Here is a 22680-nt window from a genome sequence, read left to right as displayed (position 1 = left end):
CTGCGCCGGGGTTTTTTCTCTCGAGCTCGTTTTCCTTCTGCTGACACACAAAAATATACACATTTTCTCCGCTTGATCAGTCGGCGGCGGCGCTGAAAAAAAACGAGGCCCTGGAGGCGATTTATATACGTCTTAGTTGGCTTGCTCGTTCAAATTTCACTGGGAGTTGTTAAGCGTGCAGAGAAGGATGCGTATATATAAATGATTGCTCCTTTCTGGTGAACTAGTTTTTTAAATCGTGCACGGAAATGTCGAGTCAGAGAAGTATTTTGTTGAAATGTTCAGATGGTTGGTACTTATGTTCGGTTGCTTCGAACGTGTGTTAATATAAATAGTGAGTGTTTGGCAAAAAAATGTTTTAAAGTAATTACAAAATTCATACTTATTGCTATTAACCCGTAGACTATTTTCTATTAGAATAAAAACATTTGTACAAGTAGGTGGATTTCGATTAACTTAAATTTCGGTTACTAAAAAGGATTTTCGTGTATTGTAGTATCTTATTTTCTTTCTATCAAGTTCTGCAGATTCTAGCACAATCGGAATGGGTAATACAGATAGAAATGATTTTATCTGGTGTACAGCTACATCTTGAACGGTACCACCTCTCTCCATCAAAAACGAGAATTGGAAAAAAATAAGAATGATAGAGCAGCCATCACCTGTCGGCAATAAACACCAACATGCAGCCATTACAATTGCATCGAAACGAGCCATAACTGTAACAGTACGTTGCAGTCACGTGTATATACGCGTATCGAGAGAGGACAGTGCGCACACGTGCAATTAAGACATCGTGTGTGTATGTATGCCAGAGGTATGTAGTATATACGGGCAGCCAGCGAAGCATCTGCCTTATGGCGAGAGATCGTTAATCCATTTGCGCGCACAAAATATAAGAGGGCCCGACCGCTTGCAGTGATAACCTGCGGCGTGTGCAGCTGCACAATTGCGCGCGTTACCCTAATTTATTTGGTAGGCCTTAATGCGGAGAACGACGACGAGTTCGGATAATTGAGTCTCCGCCAATGGACAATCAATCTTACGCGAGCTGGGGGGTGGTGGTTTGGTTTGAGTGCTGTATTGTTGCTCGCTGCGGATGGGATTGTGAATTGGCTGCGACAAATGGGTACGTAATAAATTTGGAGATTACCGGAAAATTATTTTCTTTTGAAATTTTAACAAACTTTTTTTTATGCGAAATTTTACTACTTTATCACTTTTGCACTTTTGGATGTCGGTACGAATGAAGTCATTTTTCGACATGCAGTACATTGTAAGAATATTTGCTTATTGAAGTATATGCGTCGAATGAAATAGTTTTTCCCTAGACTGCTTTTCGTGACCAATAAAATTTAAATAATTTCATCTGCCTTATATTCAAATAGTTATATTTTTAAATGTATTAGCTTTATCAACTCTTACCACAAGATTATTTATCTAAGTGCACGACAACGGGAGGGAAGAAAGTAAAATAAAATAAAATTCATATATTATAAGCTACGCATCTACAATTTAAGATTGACATTTTTATATTATATTTTATCATAAATCGTCTCCAATTTCATTATTTTAATATCTCGTCGGTTAACAAATCTTTTAATATCATACAGAGGAAATAGTTTATTATTTTCCAAAGCTCTTGTTAACCACTTTCTTCTGGAATCGTACATTGGACGTTACCAAATGACGTGATTAAGATCACGCACCTCGAGTAGGTACTCGTAACACGAATCATTGATCATATTAACCTTAGCAAATGATTCACTTAAGATGATACGATCGCTTCTTAATCTGTAAACTGTAACGTTAAAATGACGACTGAATTAATAACGTCATCTATTTTTCCTCGGCTGAATCGAGGTAATAACGCATCAAGAAGTATTTTGACAAGGTCTCAATACTCGTGTGCAGTAAAAATATTGATAAAGTTTACGTGTCGATTTATGGTACAAAAACACCTGTTGACGCAACAAAGTTGACTTCAGAATCGCGATAGAAAAGTAATCTCGTGCGCCTCCTTTGCTCTCGGCAAGTAGTTTCAATTGCAAAAAACATTCGTTGGGGCATTGTAATCGGGTCGGCGCGTAGGATTGCTGGGATTCCGCTCGATAAACACGCGTCGCAACATAAATTACTGAAAAGTAACCGAACGCAGCGTCGCGCGTCTCCCGCAAGCGAATGCAGATTCGGCGACGCAGCGTCGGCAGCAGAGCGAGCCTAAAGTCGCCTTTAATTAGGGCAGCGGCACCTCCTAAACATTCGCTTAATTGAGAGCGCGCGTGTTTCGCGCGAATTGAGACATCTGTTCGAGACGAGGAGCAGCGGCGACGGCGGCGGCAGCGGCGGCAGCAGCTTGTTTCCCCTTTCTATCAAAAATCGAAAGTGGCCGTGCACGCGAGCGCGCGCCCGTTCGCTCGTTTTTTTGTCGATTTGAATACGTTGAATAAACATGCAGCGCGCGCCAGCCGGAAATGACGCTGCGCGAAATAGGAGAATCCGCGGCGAGAAAAACGCCCGAGTGATATCGATCTTCGGATGTCCTGGCTGTCCGCTGCTAATTAGGATATACTCGGGCGTTCTTTCTCTTTTTGTTGGTCTTCGCAAGGTGAGCATTTGCCTCGCGTGTGTACACGCTGTGACACTAACTCGACATATGTAGCGTGTCTCTGTTTGAATCACGAAGAAACCGACTTTTGGGCAACGCAACGCTGAAATATTTACTTATTGTTTTACCAAACGTACGCGAAGCGTTCGATGCTCTTCGAGTATGTAACCTGTCACGATGGTTGCTCGACAGAGCCCTAATTCCATGAAGCGTCATTGAGGTATACGCGAAAACCAATGAAAGCCCCATTAAAAAGATGCGAAGCAAGGCGCTTGGTTATTACCGTGCAATGCCGAAGAAAAAGACAAGGAAATTCTCTACAAGCATCGCAAACCAAACGAACACGATCCGATCGGCGGCTAAAGGGTAATTATTCGCGAGAGAATGCAGCGCACGCAGCCTCTATATACCGCGATCCGTTAGCAAGATCCAATATCGAGTCTCACCCGAGATTAAGTAGCGATTTAGCGATTTACATGGGGGAGGGAATGGGGGGGGGGGATATAAGCGTCGATATTTACCGTTAACGTCGCATGGCTACAGCGCGTGCCTCTCTTGCAGCTTCTACGTATGCATGTACCAAAAGGAGAGGTTTGACCTATAAACTCCACTCCACTCGCCGCGTGCCGGCAAAGCCTTCGCTGCGTTTTGTTTACGTACGCGCGCCGCTTCAATTTTTCGCGTGTGCGCATTTAAATTTCATACTCGTCGATGCGCTGATCATTAATCGCCTGGAATACAGCTGAGCGATTTACCCGCTGTCCCAAGTCATTTGTTTTGCCATGACTGAAACTCGATCTGCTCACAAAAATGTATAAAGCTTGCTCTTGGATTTTCCTCGGATTCCTAAGTTTTCGCGCGCCTCCGAGCAGAGCTGCGCCGCGCGTACATCGCAATATTCTCAAATTGGCACGTCGATACCGAATTTTTTTTTTACGGCAATCGTGTCGGCACTACGAATTTTGAATAGTTCTCGCGGTGCTGAAAATTATCGGCGGCCAAACGGATTCCTCGAAAGTGCCGAGCGAACGGCCGCACGATCCGTAAAATTTATTAAAATCGTCCGTCGGCGGTGTTGCATTTTTGTTTATGTCGCTTGTGCGCAGCGACGACGACCTCCGGGAAACTGAGACGACAAAGTCGAGCGCGGATCACACGCGGTCGTAAATCAGGGCAAACGTCAAAGCGCACTTATAAGTTCCATAGAGAGGCACAAAGAAAAATACACGAACGTTGCACACAATAATAACTTATGCAAGCGCGCCCTCTTTATCTCTTCTCCTACAGGACGACGATATTTACGGATATCAGTCTTGCACGCGTTCTCTCTCTCTCTCGAGCTGCATATAGCGGTAGGGGAGCCGTGCTGCGAGGAGACGCGCGGCAATTGTTTTACGAGGCGTAGCCTCCAGATAGATAAGCTCGTGCGGCGCATTATGCGCTCCGTTACGTACGCGTAACTTGGCTTTTGAGTAATTGTTGTTTAGCAGATGAACGATTAGTTGCTTGGTCGGTGTAATGGCCGTTGTAGCCGATTTTTCACTCCTGCTGTAGAGATGATGGCCACGGACTAGCCGCGATCGGGCATTGTTCGGCGACTTTCCGTCTAGTCGTCGCTCAAGTAGAACTCGAGAACGCAACGCATTCCAAGGTGCGACTTTCGACAAACATTTCCGCAAACCAGTTGGCCACGTTCTCGTGCGCGCCACAATTGTTGCGCATTCGACACTTTATTCGTAATTTCCCCACGTTGCACGGTCGCGAAAAAAAAGGAAAGAAAAGAAATGATAGGCGCCTGTTTGCCGAGTGATAAATTTCAATTATATCTCGCGTGCGGTTGGAATTCCGGTATTGTACGGACGCATGTATTGCTCGCGCCGAAGTGCAAGCGCGATCAATCCCCCTCCCCCCTCCGTCGAGCGCGCTCGCGAACGTTGGGAATGTGCCGATGGACCCCTACAGTGTCACTACGTAGTACACACTTTCACTGTACATTGCCATTTTATACATATATATATGTTTTCTCTTGCAATTATCAAGATACGGTCATGACTATTGTCGGAGTTTAGCGGAGTGAGTGCAGAGGGCTAAGCTTTTGAAAAGCTAAGTCTTTTAGCGAATTATGAAGTTTGAAAGCACACGAAACGGAAGGCGAACTAGAGCGTCGACTGTAAATGTGCATTATTCAGATGCATATTTTTAAGAAAGTCGACCTAATCAAACCAAGTAAAACTATCAATTTTGGAACGATTCTGGCAAAGAAAGTGACGAAATAGGCCTCGCTTGATCCAGCTCGCCCCATCCCATCGACCGAAAATTGCACCTCAAGACAAGTAAATGCCCTCTTCTGCTTGTGAAAAAGGGTAGCCGAGAGAGATGCTGCCTACGTGACACGCTGACGGCAGGTGCGCGTTAGTCCGTGACGCATGACAAACTACCGATCGGGAATGGGATGAACGCGCGCTTTGCAGACGAGAGATAGGTCGCCCGCGCGTTATATACACACCTCTTTTTGTGCGTCTCATTCTTAGACCCAAACTGAGTCTCCTCTCCCGATTCACGGTTATAAGCGGAGCGAGTTTATTTCGAGACTCGCGAAGGCAACTTCTTCGTCTTTTTTTTTTCTTTTTTCAAATAGACTACCAGTACCTTCGATCGATTTGCTGTTTCCATTTCCTGAGAGCAAGCGATTTGTCTGACGCGCGGACCTTGTGTTATGTCTATCCTCTTTGTCGCCGAGCGAGTTATTGATAGCCTGGCGGTACTCCGATTGTCAGTAAATCATAACGCGATCGTGTTATTCTTGTGGAAAAGACGCCATAGGCACACTCGGCTCTCGACGATGCTCACTGCTAAGGTGATACGTTGACGAGCACGAAGAAAACTTGAGTACGAAGCAAACAGACGTGCGAAGAAGCAAACAAACTGCGAGTGGGCTTAGGTTGCGCTGCTCGGCGGCCTTTCTCCCCATGACGATGACAAGCGCCAAACGAGGCGTGCTCGCGAGATTCCGCGAATGTCTTTGCGGCTAATAATTTGCAGTTGTGAATTCCCAGGCGGCAGTCGCCATTTATATTACGTTTGACGGACTAATTTACAACGGCTTGTCTTCTTCTTCTTCTTCTTCTTCTTCCTCGCCTGGTTATCTCTCGGTCGTGTGCTTCACGACGCGCGACGCGTGCACCCCTCGTTTTCTCGCTTTGAAGAATCGCCTCGTAATTGATGATTTTCTGCAAAGTTTAGCCTTGTCGAGTCTCGGATTTTTCGGCTAAACAGTGATTTACTTTGCTACTTGTACTACCAATTTTTCAGCCCCTCGAAGGGGGGAGATAGATTTTTTCTAAACGAAGTATATAAATAAATGTAATGCAACTTTGATGCATTTTGTACCAGCAAATGTGAAATTAAAATGACAAAACTCGCGTGAATTAAAATCTATACGTAATCTGCCTGTAAATCATAACTTCAGACGAATATAGTCTTATTTTCAGTGAAGAAATCTCCTGAGACGCATAAAAGGGAATCTAATAAGAGTCTGCTCACACATCTTGATTTATGCCTCATATCCTAGTTCAAGAGTGCGCATCACCTCCTCGCGGAGCACGAATAAATAATTCAGAGTCGCACCCCTCGAACAGTAGTTAAACCACATAAATTTCGAGAAACCTTCCCCTTCTCTTTGGCAGTGAAAGCCTCTCTTTACGACAGCACATGCAAAACGTGCCTCTTTCCTTCCTCCATCTTCTTTTTTTTCGTTAGTCTCGGCACATCAAAACGCTCGAGTGTCATTGTGCGTTGCGAGTATACGCGCGAACGTCCCATCGAGAAAGAGAGAGAGAGAGAGAGAGAGAGAGAGAGAGAGAGAGAGAGAGAGAGAGAGAGAGAGAGAGCTACTCGAGGCTGTACTTGATAGGTCCTTCTAGAGTTTTTCTAGCAGCTGTGCTCAAGTGCTTACTTTGGGTGGATAATGTTAACTCTGAACAAGTATGCGCTGACATATTTTATGGCTTCAAAATCAATGTACAAACTTCTAATACAAACATTTTTCTATTAGAAATAATTTTTAATACTCATACGGCCATTATTTTTTTTATCATGCTTCGCTACTATTTAGCATAAATATCATATTATATTCACAGAAATTATACAAAAATTTAATAAGTTACTCAACTTCAAATACTTCCAGTACAGTGTAGAATGAAGTATAAGTAATACGTGCATGCATGCACGAGCTGTTAAGAGGATTGTATTCTAATCTTATCTGTTTTATAACTTGAAACAAACTTTTAAAGATATTAACAACTCGCCAAGGAAATAAGTTTCATATTTGTATAGTAAATCAGAATAAAAATAGTATTTCATTATTAAAAACACTTTGCTTTACACAAAGTAGTCATATTATTATTTCCATTCTTTCTTTCAAAAATTCGGCCATCAAAATGTTCCATCGAATAGCATTTTTTATGTTTCTACATATAACACTTTGTAAGAAATTTATAATAAGATAATATATTTTATAAAAACTTGACATGCATCATCTGTTTTAACACAGTTCACACAATCTCCGAACAAAGTCCAATAATTGGTGAAACAGTTGAAGTGGAAAAAGACGAATTTCGAAAAGATTTTAGCTTCGTGGCATCTATAGGCGATTTGAGCATATTAGGAGTGCATAAAAAACGGGAGAGCCATCACTGTGGCGGCGTACTTATCACGAAAAGACACGTTTTAACCGCGTCACATTGTTTACGTCACCAGGAGATTCATAAAATCTTGGTTACATTGGGATCAACCGTTTTGAACTGTGGTCTTTCATACGAAGTGAAGTCATGGGTCAATTATACTAATTGGGCTAAGGAAAACAGAATAAATGTTACGGACTTAGACGCTTATGATGACATCGCTATCATAACGGTACTGTTATGAAAAATAAAATAAATACTCCATAAATTTTGGAAAAAAGTGCCAAGTAAAACTACATCATCATTTTAATTTCACAGTTATCTAGTGACGTAAATCATATTAAACCAGCTGTTATTTCAAAATTAAACGAAAGCCAAGTTATTGAACAACAACTCGTAACAGTTGGCTGGGGGCGAATTGATGATATAAATGAAACTAGACCAATGAAATTGCGAAAGTTATATTTAAATGTTTTGAATTCGACTAAGTGCGTTAAAATACATAGGCAAATATATAAATCATCGAATTTAACGCATATAAACAGCTATTGCACATATTCAGTCCCGTTGGCGTATATATACTATGTGAGTAATAATCAAATGAATTTCGTTTTAATATCAATTAAACGAATGATCTTACAGGGTGATAGTGGCACTCCCCTTTTGTTAGATAGTACTAAAGAAGTAGTTGGGATCAGCACTCATATTGTTATAAGAAGACGACTTGTGAAACTATTAAGTGTAACATCTGTGTATATTAAAGTTCAGGAATACGAACATTTTATAAACGATGTCGTGTCGCAGTGAAATGAAAATACGTCAGTTTATATAATGAATCATATATAATTCCATTAGTTTTATATGTGAATGAAATGACTATTAAAATGAAATTTACAAAATAAAATTACAAATATAGATTTTTATAAGCTGCTCATTTACCGTGCTTCTGCCAAGAATAGGAGGCATTCGGCAACTTTAAATATATTTCAAATATGATTTTGTTATTTGTTATTATTACTTTAAAAACAAAGTTCGTTTTGAACTCTGTAGAGATTCATAGGAACTTGTACGCATTAAGATTGGCTATAACGGTGACGTCACAAATAGGTCAGAATCCATTGCGAATATAAAGAGCTCATTGTTTTTCGACTGCAGTTTTAAATTCCAGACTATATAAAATCTCAAAACAGTAAAATTTGTTCGTAAAAAAAGATATTATTAATGTGAACAATTTGGTGATTAAAATTACATTTTTTACAGAGCTACATATAAACACATATTAAACTACTTGTAATTCAAAAAATAAATAATCATAAGATTATTAAGCAAGAAGTAATAACTGTTGATTGGGTACTTAGATAAAAAAAAAGAGTCAAGACTGAGAAAAATACAAAAGTATATATCCAACTTTGTTGAAAAAGACAGATTACAATATAGTCCATCTAACTCTCGAAATTATTCGATGCATCTATTATGGCATATCAAAGTTATAATGTATAAATGCAAATTTTTTGCACGAGTGATTGTTGGTTGCATGTGTAATAATTAAAATGCCTATATAATTTACGAAAACCTAAAGAATGGATGAAGTTTCAGGATGAAAGCAGTGAATCAATTTTTTTAATAGCCCTAAAGTATATTAGAGAACATTTTATTTCTACTATCTAACTTACAAATGAAATATTCACTAACTTGTGCATGTAGAAAAATTATTTTAGCAAAATTTAAGTCTGCTAAACAAAAAAAAAGGAAACCAACAAATGCAAACGCTTAGATAGAGCTGGTCGTTTGTCTTGCTCCTGACGAGGAAAGGAGGAATTAACGAGGAATTAATAGGGCCAAATCCTAATGACAAACGGCAGCGTCGCAAGCTCTAATTTGTCTAATTATTTGGCGCGCAGCGCTTATACGAAAATCTGCGCGAAACGATGCTAATTAATGAGTCGGCCATTAGCTCTCTCTCTCTCTCTCTCTCTCTCTCTCTCTCTCTCTCTCTCTCGGAAGGAAGGAAGAGGAAGATTGCCCGTAAATAAACCCGAGTTTCCGCCAAGTGACGCGAACGTATTAGAGGACAACGGAATTATTAATCGCGCACGGCAAGTGCCGCACGCTTTTGTGCTTTGCGCGCGAAAGCTCAAGTTTTCTCGGCGCAGCAGCTACTTTGAGATACTTGCAGCTGGGAATTATTCAAGCTGCACTCTCTCCCTGAGTCACGTTACAACTGTGAATCGTAATTTCATTTTTTTCATTCGTTTTATTTGAGATGAATTTTCTAGGAACGAGACAAGACAGCAAAAGTAGCCAGTCGTATAAGTCGAATGAACGTAAACGTCGAAATCAAAGGTTGATTTTCAATCGATTCGTAATTTGAACGGCTCGTAAATCAGCGAACATACATAAACAGAGTTGATGCCTGTGGAGGATCGAGCTCGTTAACAACTTCCTCCGTTTTTCACTCGCCAAAAGTCGAAGGAGGAGGAAGCGATCGTAAAACACTTCGCGGCGACGTTCGCTCTCTTTCCGTCTCTTTCAGCGGCTGACGCGACGCAATTATAAAACGCGCCTCCGAGCGATATAAAACTCTGAGCTTCAAGCCTCCGTTGAAATTTGAGTTCGGGATGAGGCAAACGAAAAAAATATCGAGGGAGAGTTTATTCTAAAATTGTGAGGTATGCGCTTTTAAACCTTTCGTTTTACTGTTAATTTAACTGCGTTCTTTGGATTTTACGGGCAGTCGCAGATGTTTGATTAGTTAATTTTATTCCTTTGAACTGACGTGCCACTTTTTTAAACGGCAACATCTGTTAATTACTTCGCAATTAGGAAAGAGTCATTTAATTTTACTGAACTTTGCAGAACCCAAGAAGAAAGCATTGTCACTATCCGTGAAATCGATGTAATCCAATTACTTGCCCAAACATACAAAATATTGCCTCATATGAGCAATAAATCTTCTCGTTACCCGTACTCCTAACACATGATTTCAGCTAAACCACTAATAATGACCGTAGCCACTTTCTCGCAGCAGCTCGAGAAAATTTATGCGCCTGCTGCTGTCCCCAAAAATAAACTTCCTACTCGACAAACGTGCTTACGACAAAGAAGAAGTCTTCTCTCTTACGGAAAATGTATCCCGAAAGCGCGGCTGATTAAAGAATCATGTATATATATATGTCGGTGACTGATTGACAGGAGCGCGTTGATGCTACGGAAAAGCATCGTCGTTGCTCTGACTGATACTATACGCTGCATCTTATACCACACGAGTGTTTGTTTCCTTTCGAGATTCTCTTTTCTTTTTTTTTTTCTTACACGACTTCTCGTCTGAGTGTTTTATTTTACATTTTCTCTCTCTCCCTTTCTCTTGAGAGGACGCTACAGAAAGTTGTTATTAATTATTTCAGACTGTCTGTAGAAGATTTGAAGTGTCACAGGTTTTCAACTGGAACGGAAAAATGTTGATAAGTTTTAAGTGATGTTGGAAAAGATATTATAAATAAGTGATCTGCTAAAGAAATTTTTTTTTAGGTGCATTAGTATTGTTAGCAATAATCCTGTCACTGTCACGCAACAATTTCTGGTATTTATCGCGAGTACTATTAATCTAAGTAGTTCCTCGATATCAAGTATAAAAATCATCGTGGAATTAGCTTAATTGTAAATTTTCCGAAACCCGCAAAAACCGATGCTGTGGCCCAATGCACACACAGACTTTAAAAAAGAATGATACACACACAAGAAATAGAGCGTGACACGGCATGGAGTGTTGGTACATAAGCCGGCAACGGATATGGAGGCGGCTTTTCTCTCAGCTGGCGCGTTCCATCACTCACGCGCAAATAACTCACTTCCCTACAGCCTCTCTCTTTCGCTCTCTCCCAGCAGCAGCTACACATAGCTTGCAAGACGCTGCTGCTGAGTAATTTATGCACTTGGCCGAAGCCCATCGCTCTCTCTCTCTCTCCTTCCTCGCTTGCTTTGAGCGCAAAGTCGAGAGGTGTGGTGCGTTTGTGGATTCTTTTTTTCTTTCTCTCTTATTTGTCGTCGAAAAGAATACAAACATTGTCGAGTGATTTATCGATGAGCAAGGTCACGAGGTTAAAGAGTTTGTTAAGTGGTGGATGATGAAGTATCGCCAGAAGGCGATGACACTTGAGTTTTTTTCACTTATTGTCGGTTTTTAATTTTTCCACGCAACTTCAGAGATCATTTAATCATTGATGATATCAAGTGATATTTGATCAATTCAATGTTTATTGGTTTTATATCAATATTTTACATTACTGTTTTTAGTGCGAATAAAGCAAAAATAAAAGAATTCATTCTGTTTACCACACGCATACCGGCAGTTTTATCGTTCTTAGCATTATCAATGAAATCGAGGAAACTGCTTACGCTCGTGTAGACCAAAGGAATAACCCTTTCACCGCATAACTATGATACAATTCCCACTACCGTTGAATTGTACACTAGAGGACTACTCTACTGCCTTCTTTCGCATTGAGAAATGCAAAACTATATCAGCAGTTTTAAAACTCTACTCAATCGTTAATGATTATGCAAACATACTCATACTGTAGACTCCACTCTGCCATATTCATGTTTGTAACGTATAGTGTAACAACTAAGTATTTAATTTCTCCAAGATGAGCTAAATCTTCCGAGATAAGTTCCTCGATCAAATAGTTAGTTAGTACTCAAATGAAACCCTTTTCCGTGCATTTCGAGGCGTTATTTTTCAATGGAAAATTATACCGAATTTTAGAAGACGTGATTGTGCAATAACAATTTGCATTGATAAGGAATGGAACGTCAGCAAGAAAATTTTAAAACCTACATAATTTGAGTAATGGGCTGAAATAGTCATACTATTGTGAGTTACAAAAAAAAAAGAGTATTTTAATTTTTTTTTCACGTATAGTGAAACATTGATTTAATCGAATTTAGAACAATCATTTTTGTAGAGCCTTCGTTAATTTTCCACTATTAAAATATTCTGTCGATATGTTCTTTTCAAAGCTTCAACGTTCGATTTTGATATAGTTAATGTCGAATTTGCATTTCAATTACGAACATAAAATAAAAAAATGGCATAATTGCAAAAAAAATGCGCATTCTTCAATACTAAAAATAACTTTGTGTAACATTCGTGGCACTTAAAATTGATAATGATAATCTAAATTACCTTGCGATAATATCTTAATTTTTTTTAGGTATGATCTTCCCGAATTCTTCTCTAATTCTACTGATCTGGTATGAACTTAACATTTGATACTTTTAATTTGATTCACCACACTTCTTCCAATGTCATGGAACAAGATAACCATCTTAATGCAAGCAATTGTAAACTTCCGCATTCCTCGTAAATTACATCTTGACAACTGTGATCTTTTTGAAAAGCTTCGCAGACCAAACGGCGCATCTCTCATCTAGGAATCAGCGTTGTAGCAGTCATAGAGTTAATCCCATGCTCTTCATCACTTGTTCCGCGTTAGACTTTAGGGCTCGCGCAAGGTTATATCAGTCGTCAGCTAAGATGCACACGTTTCCCTTTTTCGTCTTATTCTCAAGAGAAAGCGAAGACAGAATGTTTGATGGCGACAATTACTTAGAGAATCGAACAGATCGCGGTTGAGCGGCTGACGGAATACTGAAATAACGTCACTGACGAATATATATCCTGTAGCTGTAACTGAGCTCCCACTGATTGTTTATAATTGCAACTTGATTTCTTTTTTAGCTAAGATGTAAATCTACTTCAGTGTAATTTTATCTGATATGAAATGAACTCATCATCCCATCTTTTTTATTAGCTTTGAGTAGTAAACTCCAAAATTGAACGAATATGGTACCAACATGCCAAAACTCCAAAGTAACGATGCTGACCGAAAAAGATTATCGAATCGCTTACGATAACTACTATATAAATTCAAAAGTTACAAGATTAAATACACTAAAAAGGGAAGCTCCGTAAATTCGCGCTAAATACTCGTCGAATTGTTTTGCTCTTGCGAGCGGTAATTGTCGTTATTCGTTTTATTCTCTTTCTCTCTCAGCCGGCGGTGGCACGCGTGATGCGTCTCGTTTCTCGTCTCGCGCGCCCATTCAGCGCAGAGTGCGACGAGCCGTGTCTCCAGAATTAACTGCTTACATTCGACGTCGTGCTATAAACTCTCCTCTTGTGGTTGCATATAAACGAGCGAATGAATGAAGTGAAAGGGACTAATTGCTACCAGAACTTCCTATTATAATGCCAGCCTTTCTTCTTTCTTTTTATCGATCTTCCGTGGCTCGTGTTCGGGATTATTTATCATGTTCTACTTTTACTTGGTTCTTTTGCTTTGAGTGTATTCTCAAAAAGACACTTTCGCCAAGGAATTGCACCTCCCCAGGCGCAAAATAAGTTTTTCAGTTTCAAAAACTTACATTTTGCTTCTAATCATCAATCACTCAACCTCGAAAGCGTTACGATCGAGCGGCATAATATGGTATAGTCCCAGGGAAATGTAAGTGGTGTTGTGCTGACACCAAGGGTGGGCTTCTACGTTCGTTTGACGAGTCTCGAGCAGCTGGTGTTTCTACAAGTCGCATCTCCACGCGACAATGCACGCGTTGTGCTGGATATATCCCAAACTTGGTTCAGAGCTATGTACACGTGTCTTCACTTGTCTAAAGAGAGCTGCCCGTTGCTGTTCCGCCAGAGCCGTCACTTTCCTTACTTTTACTTCAGCGCAGAATTTATTAACTAGAGTAACACATTTCTTTTCTGAGAAGTCAGTAGTATTCTTAAATATACTTGTAGCTTCTGCATACGTAAATGATTATCATTGTATCGGTAATTCTTGCAAAAACTAGTACACAGAAATTCTGACCATCTAAAAATGTAATACTCCGTATTAAATGATTGGAGCAAGTTTTCAAATTCACTGCTGGAGGACTCACCAAGCAAAGAACACTTAAAATTTATACTCTAACGTAAATCTCATTTTCGTTTCAATTACGCGCCCATCAGACCCCCAAAGCATTTGAAAAATTGATGCCTAAAAGCTCGCCGTACATCAAACAATCTCCCAAAAGCTTCGGGAGCAAAGTAACATATCTCTATCTCTTATGCTCGCAAGGTCTACAAATTAATTTGGAACCGCTAACGAATCTCCGAACCCTTCTCTTCGTACTCGTAAATAAAATCCCTCCTCTATTTCCTTTTTTGTCTTTGCGCTTGTATATACGGCAACAATTAGACGCGTGTTTCCACGAATCTTCCTGCAGCTCTCTCGAAAGTGGAAAGAGCGATTAGCGCGATGCCGATGTCAAAACACCAACGCCGCTCGAAAGAGAGATGCATGCATATGTGCTGCCTTGCAAGACGAAGTGCAGTCTCTGCCGTTTATCATTCCAAACTCGCACGTATATACACGCGACGGATTTAGCGTCGAGTAATGTGTAAAAACTATATCAACTTGTGCGAGGCGTGATGTCGTTTATTCAACAATAAGGAGGCTGAAATATGCGTCGGATGGATGATTATTGTTAAATGATGGACTTTTCATAATTTATCGATCGAACTACTTGATAATCAGTTCGTTTTCATTTCATTTCGGAACTGTACACGAAGGCAGGAGGCATAAAATTCCGAATGACCACTTATGAGGGCAGATATCTTGATACCGGTTCGCATTATTTTATATCGCAGACGTAATTGATCCATAAACATGAGTGTACACCCATATACGAAAGTAATAAAATTTATCCACACGACTTTCATCAACAAATTGCATTGATAAAGTGCCACGGCGCCATTCATAAGCAGTATAAAGAGAATCGCAAGCAAGATATAAAAGAAAATACGCACGCTTTCAGCAATTCTTCAGGTCTCGCTTTAAAAAAACAATGCGAAGCACACAATACCTTGTCCCCGATAGATAAATCAAAACGGCGATATCCCTTGAACCTACATACGTATCACATCAAAGCACCGATTCCTGAGAGAGTTCGATAGCCCTTCGCCGTCGCGGGAATATATCCATATAACAAGGGACGCGACCGGACGATCAAGCTAAAGAAGTTGCCTTCCGGACAGCTTTTTTTTGCCCGTCGACGTTACGTGAGGTCCACAAGATGCCGCAGCGCTTATTTATATGTAAGAAGAATGCACGTGGGTCACGATCTCTTCGTCGTGTCTGCCATAAAACTTCGCGTGGATGCATAATTAATGCGACGTATCGCTCTATTTATATCAGAGAACTTTTAAGCAAAATTCTTTTTCGAGTTTTCTCTTTCCTTTATGAAAAGAAAACAAACGAATTTACTTTTGGCTGATTATAGTGTTTCATATAACTTTTGTAATACTCGCAAAAGAACTCGGTTCGACCGAAAAATCTTCGGCAGCTTAACAATTTTTGCTACAGTTAGGTACTATTGTACAATGAATTTGCAAGTATGATGCTTGGGCTCATTAATAAAAACAATCCGCAATTATTACGAAAAATTGCATAAAATTACGTTGTATATTTATGGACGGATTTCAAAATAAACTCGTGAAACAGCTTTTATCTGAAGATATATTTTCAGTATTCAAGTCACATTGAACACATAAATAAACGAGATGTGGACTAAAATTAGCAATCAATATAATTGGAAATCGCAATGTAACAATGAAATGCACACAATGCCAACAAAACTCAAGCGAAAAAAAAGTAGCTCTGTAGAAAGGGAAGTGCGACGGGAACGAGCAGTCATAATTCGGACTCGCAGAAAAACTTGAGAATAATGGGGAGGAGGATGACGTCTATACGAAGAAAAGATTTATGTGGCTCCTGATTGAATCGTTCTCACTTGATCGCAAGGTTTACTTTTTGCCTGAGATCCCCCTCGGTGCTGCTACTCACTTTCGACCTATTAAGTTGGCTCTTCTGCACTTTTTTTTCCTATACTCATACTCAGGCCGTGCGAGGCCAATTCATTATTTAATTTTGATCGAAGAAAACTTTTACTGTACGAGATCAAACCTGTCCCTTCGTTCTTTTTGCACTGTATTGGTTGCCGCCTAGTGAAGATAGATACTCGCGGCTGGCGAGTCAATGAAGATTCATTCACGACTCGCTGATAAGCAACGTCCCAAACAAAGCCGATTCCTGAGTTCTAATTATTCTCCAGTTTCGTGTTTTATCAAAAGCTACAGGCAGCGATAATAGCCAGCAAAATCCCGTTGCCAAAGTTAAATGCCGTCGCGCCCGAAGCGGAACAATCTCACTCGTTAGTAAACGTAACGCCGATGATCAACTTATTAATAAAGAGAGAGCGAGCAGGGAACTTCCCGTCTACGCCGAGGGCAGTGCGGAGCTAGGCGGCCTCGCGGAAAAAAGAACATCAAAGTTGAAATAAAAGGGAGGGAGAGAGAAAGGAGCGTTCATTATCTAAAGCTAATTGGCGGTTCCTCGGAGCTGCCTCGTAGCTCCCGCTTCTGAGCGGAGAACCCTTCGGCAAATTCTCTGAGCTTTATGGCTGCGGGACAAGCTTCGTGCCCCGGTACAATGAACTATTGTACTGTTTTTGGTTTTAGTGCTGCTTGAGAATTATTGGCTGGATCGCGATAGATTCTATTGTACGATTAACTTTTTAGATTAGAGAACAGCTCTATATTTTTCTCCAAAGATCCGTTAGAGAATTTATTGACTGTTAAAGACCACTGAATCATATTTAGTTACAGATATTGCCGTTTACTTGTGCTTTAGCCTTAAACCACGTCTACTATCTTTGTAAACAGTGCCACTTAAAAGATAACGAAGAAACCCGTCTATCGAATTCATTTAATCATGGGAACGGTGGCTCGATTAAAAAGAAATCACTTGATTTAAATGCAATCGAGTTGCTTAATTGTCAACTCACAGCTGCATACTTCGCGAAAATACCTACTAAACTAGTCATTGCTATAAAACGAAACAATTTTATACTTGATTGAACAACCATTACTCTACCACAGGCTCCCTTGAAAAGGCATAAAACGACCCTTCCCATCAAAGGAAATCCGACAAATGAATTAATTCGGTGAGGCAATTCACGATAGGAATAAATCACGAGCTAACGAAATCCGCGCAATTTGACAAACGCGCGAGGCGGCATTAAAGTTCGAAGAAGAAGGTGGGAGTGGAAGGAGAAATGGGCGCCGACGCGAGGGAGAAAAGCATACACGTATACAGCTCGAAAGGAGGTATAGGTGACAACTGAAAAGGGGACCATGAGAGCTAATAAATCAAGGCTTCACGCTCTATTTTAAGAGCCAACCCCTTTTACAAAACTTTGGCTCGCTGCGGCATTTCTGAACATTGTAGCTTTCCTTCGATTGGCGAGTTTTTATTAGATATAATTAACGTTTACTTGCGTGTGCAATCGTCGATTAATTTTGATTAGCACGCCACTGTGGCTAATGGCTCTATGCTAATTAGATGATTCTGAAATGAAACTATGGCAAATTAATGCAGTGCCACAAGCAGGAATTGATCGCTTACTACTCATCATTTTTCACGAGATTCAATCTACACTTTACGGGATCCACACTTCGATGAGGATTTGTTAAAAAAAGACAATAATAATAATAACAACGAGTATAACAATTGGATGCGTCCTTTCTGTTTGACAAGAAAGAAAGACTATGTGCTCCGGAGGCTTGTCTGAATGAGTAAAACGTAAGAGGGAAACGGGAAGAGGAGAGTACTTTATTGCCGCTTTAATAAATGGCGCCTCCTTTATTTTGTCAGCCGGAGAGAAAGAGAGAAGAGCGATTCTATGCGGCATCCGCTCGGCTCCACGCGAGAGCGCACTTTGCCAACCTGTTTGCTTACAACAAATTAATCGAGTGACGTATCTGTACTCTCATTCTCTTTCCTATCGTGCTTCGTTTTGCACACATGCGTCATGCTACACCTGCGCGTTCCGATTGCCGAGCAAAGCATATCGCGACTTTGTACAATTTAATTAACTCTCTAACTTTTATCGATTACTCATTGCTGGCGATTCTCAGCAAATCTGGATGTTTATAAACTGCACCTTTGGCTATCGAAGCTTTTACTAACGGAAATACTTTTTGTAAACAATTTTCGTTCTGTAATCAAATTTCCCTTCAATTGACAAGTATTAAAATAGAATTAATTAAATTTTTCAAATCGGTAAAGTTTTATATCTTGACATGAGAACCATTTGACGTGCTTAGTTATAGAAATTTGGCGGTCAATAGATTCTAATGAAATTATTTATCATACCTATCAATTAAAATTGAAGATACTTTGAAGATATCGGTATATTACAATTAAAAAGTATACAAAAGTGGAAGTAGTTTTAACTTGAACAGTTTTAATTTAAACACAATAATAATACCGCTACCAACAGAATTGGTGAAGTACTTTCTCGAAAATAAAAGGCTACATTTTTCATTATCGCGAAATATAAAAAGAAGCTAAATAATAATACAATATCAAAATGTACAAATTAAGTTCCATTAATGGGTTCGATGTATTACGTTACTTTGTAATATTTGCGTGCGAATGAAGATTGGGTAAAGTGTAAAATTGGGCAGATAAAACTATCCAACTGAGAAAAAAACAAGAGAAAGTTAACTGAATTATTGGAAGCTTTCATTGTCTGAATGTTTGAAATATAATGAATAGCGAGAAATGTGTGCACTCTAAAATTGTCGAAGCAATGCCTTAAATGACTATAGCTTTCAGTGGCCGACAATATTGTCAATCAATTTTGAAAATAAGATCTTGATATTGGTCACTCGTACTGCAATCTGATTGTCATCCCAAACAATCATATATATCCATAAAACGAATGGCAACAAGCAAATCAACACGATCACATAGAGAAAACAAAGAAATTTGCATATCGAGGCTGTATAAAATATCAAAATCGCAACATAAAATCAGGCATCTCGTACAATTAATTTGAAAGCGCATAACAGGGCCATAAAATCAGGCAAAAGCACAAGAGGGGGAAGGCATACAAGCGAAGAACGAAGGTTCCGGAAGGTCCGCAGGCGTATTATACGTAGGTGTGTCTTCTGTGTGCAGCTATCAGCTGCGTCAGACAGCTCAGCCTAACAAATGATTGTCTCTCTCTCTCTCTCACCCCTCCATTTTCGTCGCGTAAATGCATAATAGCCGTCGGCAAAGCTTCAACACCATTACCATATTTACGATGTGCGAGAGCACTGCTCATTACTATCATCGACGTCACGCGCGCGCGAAATTACCAAGGAATCTCCTGAAGATTCCGATCTTCCTTTTATTTTACTGAAGCTGCATTTGCCGTCGGCCACATTTCGGGTGGTGAATGCACCGTACACGCGTGGATTATGGTTCATTATGCTGTGCTGTGCTTGGTGAGTCTCTACAACGCAGCTTGATTGATACATTATTGTTGTTATTATTGCTCCGTAACGTTTACTCTTTGTTGTATACAGTGTTCGGTTATTTCTTACGTTTTTTTGCATCTCTTGGTTTACATGAAATTCACTAATTGTCTTTACATTTCTTCGATTCAGTAATTGCTAACGCAAGCTTTGGATCGATTCATTCTTTAATTTTATTCAATTATTATTTAATATTTATAGACAGGTCGTAGACTTGTAACTAACATAAATTTAAACGATCAATTAAAAAATAGTAGCTATTTATCTACTTTAACAGAGTGAAGTTAGACAAGTATACAAGTATTAGAAATTTAGGATTATAATTGTAAAACACAGAAAGTATTTTCTTCACAGGTTTGTTGACCAACTTGACATTTACAAAGCTTTGCGTTGTTTATAATAAAATCTGTTTTATAATTATACCAAATTTTCAAATAAGAACAATGAGAAACCCACGAAACAATTTTCATCTGAAGACACAAGAACGACATCTGTAAGCGAACGAACGAGTCACGCATTGAGAGAAATCGCTCCCCTTCCGAGCGGTGCGACGCGGCGGTGCAGCTTCCGGCTCATGCGTCGCTTGGCAATAATTTGAAATAATTTATAAATCCCATTCAATTCAAATTACGGCTCCACTCTGTCGGATGAATAAAAGATGCACGCGCCGCAGACGCGTGTGCACCTTATAAAACCGGCTGCTGCACTACGCACACACGATAATACGCTTTCGCAAGACAGCTACTCGGCGGAGAATGCCGCGCGTCCGTGAGCCATTACGAGAGGAAGTGACCGTTCTTTCCTTCTTTTTTTTGGGTTTAGTTCGGTATTTTCGTAATGGATTTCAATTGGGAGCGAAATTAGTTTTTCGAAACTTTCTATTTCTGTTTAAAAAAATGAGATATGGTTGTGTAACTGAATATAGTGTCGATAAATTATAAATGAATTTTATAAATGACTGTTTGAAAAAGTGACTCTTATACCAAAAGCTCGCTGTCACAAACTCTATGGTCGTAAATTTTAGTGCCACTCTTGAATTTCATTACAAAATTGTTAAAGTGGTTAGCTTGGGCGTGATATCGTACATTAAAAGGTAAAAGTAGGGTAAAAATTCCAAGCTCCTACTCGTGAACATTTATTTTAAATACTGCTGATTGTATTTTTAAATTAGCACCAATCGAGATCCAAGGAGAAAATTGTTCAAATTTCAACGTAAGAACCAGAATGCAGAAAATTATCCGCGTTAACATCGCTGAAAAACGTAAGTGGCAACCTCCAGTCCGATGTTAATATGAGTTGCGCGATAATAGACATCGAAGGGAGTATAGGGACGTGCGGATGGGTTTGAGTCTGAAAGAGCATTATAAAGCATTACAACGAGTGCTGTTAACGTCCGTGTCCAATGCTCTCTCTTTCTCTCTCTCGCACGCAGCAGCAAAATAAAATACAAAACAGCGAGTGTGTGGCTGCAGCGCGCGTGGCCGTCTGTCAAATCCATTTACCCCTCACTGAAAAATCGAGGGCGCGCAAGCCGCTTAACACGCGAAAATAAAATAAAAGCAACAAGCCCGGTATTCCCCTCTCTGCCTTTTATTTATCCCAGCGTGTATATGCACCTTTTTTTATCGGTGTCGCGCGCGCGAAAGTTTGATAAAGCGTATAAATACTTTTTTTTTGTTCGGACGCAGAGGCGCTTGATTAATCGATAGTGTAAATTGAAAATTATCCCGAGAGAATCGCACAACGCGGCAGCAAATAACCGAGGATAAATTTGATCGTGGCCGCGGCAATTAAACGTCCATTCATAAAGAGGATACAGTCTAAGCTCGATTTTTCCGACCGTCGCGCTTAACGAGTTGCATCTCCAAGCTTCATTGATGGAGCAAATTCATTTTTTGCAGCGCGTGAGTGCATCCGATGCCACGAGTGAGATGTATCGAAATATACGTAGATGGATAATTCAAGTTAGCCGTACGGTTTTGTTTGGTAATACATGCTACCAATTAAAATGCTCATCGACCAATTCGCAGTTGATGAACGAGCTTCATTTTTCACCGATGTCAACGAACAACCCGCGAAACGAACGAACCATCTCGACGTCGGAAAAATCAGTCGACGGATTTCAAAATTAGACACAGAGCCAAACTCGAATCATGCCACACGCGCGCGTCCAACTATATGAATCCCCTTAGAAAATCAAATGATAAACCTGCCAAACCAAGTGTTTTCCCCCCAAAAAAGCAGCAGCAGACTCGCACCAATCAATCAACCGACAGCAACTCACTCGACAATGTGACCATGCATTCAAAAGTTTCAATCCCCGGTGTACAAAATTTATGAAAACGTTCGTCGGGGACATGCATGGTTTTTTTCTCTCTAGCGTCGCTTAATTACGAGTCACTCGTTCACTCTCTCTCTCTCTCTCTCTCGGCTGTGCGGCCTGTTTGCGGAAAATTCGTTTGTCCATGTGTGTGTGTGTGTGTATGTGTGTGTGCAGAAGGGGGCGGAGAGAGAGGCCGTCATTTGTCAGGGGCTGTCGCGCGTGTGTGGGTGTGTGTGCGAGCGTGCAAACGTTCACTTCGGCAAAAGAGGGGGCACTATATACGTATAGCGCGTGCACACAGCATCCGACGCCCCCTTCTTTATCACTTCACCCTTCCCCCCGCCTCGCTTCAGCGCCACGTCCATTGGCTCTGTACTCTTTTTCGCGATCTTATTATCGCGACGGTTATCGAGGGGCGTTACGCCACTGCCGCAACTTACTCTCGCTTCTTTATATATACATATATATATTTGTTTCCTTCTTGCTCTCCCCAATTGATGAGCTCGGATGAGACTTGCGCTGCAGTCGATGAGGATCAAATGCTGCGCTTGCAAGTCGTAGCTATACTTTACGTGGATGTACTTCGGTCGTAATGGATGATTATTGGTTACAGTTGGTTTTCTAAGCCGCAATCTTTTTATACAGTATTAATTTCATT

General features: G+C 40.2%; 2 protein-coding genes across 2 annotated transcripts in view; both read left to right on the top strand.

Moving 5' to 3' along the window:
* The window catches only part of LOC131665369 (ankyrin repeat domain-containing protein SOWAHB), a 100941-nt gene that overhangs the window by 38593 nt on the left and 39668 nt on the right, over positions 1 to 22680 (top strand). The window lies entirely within an intron of this gene.
* LOC131665371 (chymotrypsin-2-like) lies at positions 6833 to 8509 on the top strand. The gene is made up of 4 exons (XM_058937228.1): positions 6833 to 7093; positions 7161 to 7522; positions 7609 to 7875; positions 7933 to 8509. The coding sequence occupies exons 1-4, from the start codon at positions 7048 to 7050 to the stop codon at positions 8095 to 8097; spliced, it is 840 nt and encodes a 279-aa protein (XP_058793211.1). The 5' UTR covers positions 6833 to 7047; the 3' UTR covers positions 8098 to 8509.

This window comes from Phymastichus coffea, unplaced genomic scaffold (genome assembly GCF_024137745.1).
Source record: "Phymastichus coffea isolate CEN01 unplaced genomic scaffold, Cenicafe_Pcof_1.1 PCOF00050, whole genome shotgun sequence".
NCBI lineage: Eukaryota > Metazoa > Arthropoda > Insecta > Hymenoptera > Eulophidae > Phymastichus > Phymastichus coffea.
The sequence above is the reverse complement of the archived record's forward strand: the minus strand, read 5'-3'. Positions and strand labels throughout refer to the sequence as shown.

Bases quoted from the DNA above. Each gene is read 5' to 3' on its own strand.
- LOC131665371 (XM_058937228.1), top strand. From the start codon at position 7,048: ATGTTCCATCGAATAGCATTTTTTATGTTTCTACATATAACACTTT. The intron at 7,523-7,608 runs GTACTGTTATGA...TTAATTTCACAG, and splicing joins ATGACATCGCTATCATAACG to TTATCTAGTGACGTAAATCA. The intron at 7,876-7,932 runs GTGAGTAATAAT...ATGATCTTACAG, and splicing joins CGTTGGCGTATATATACTAT to GGTGATAGTGGCACTCCCCT.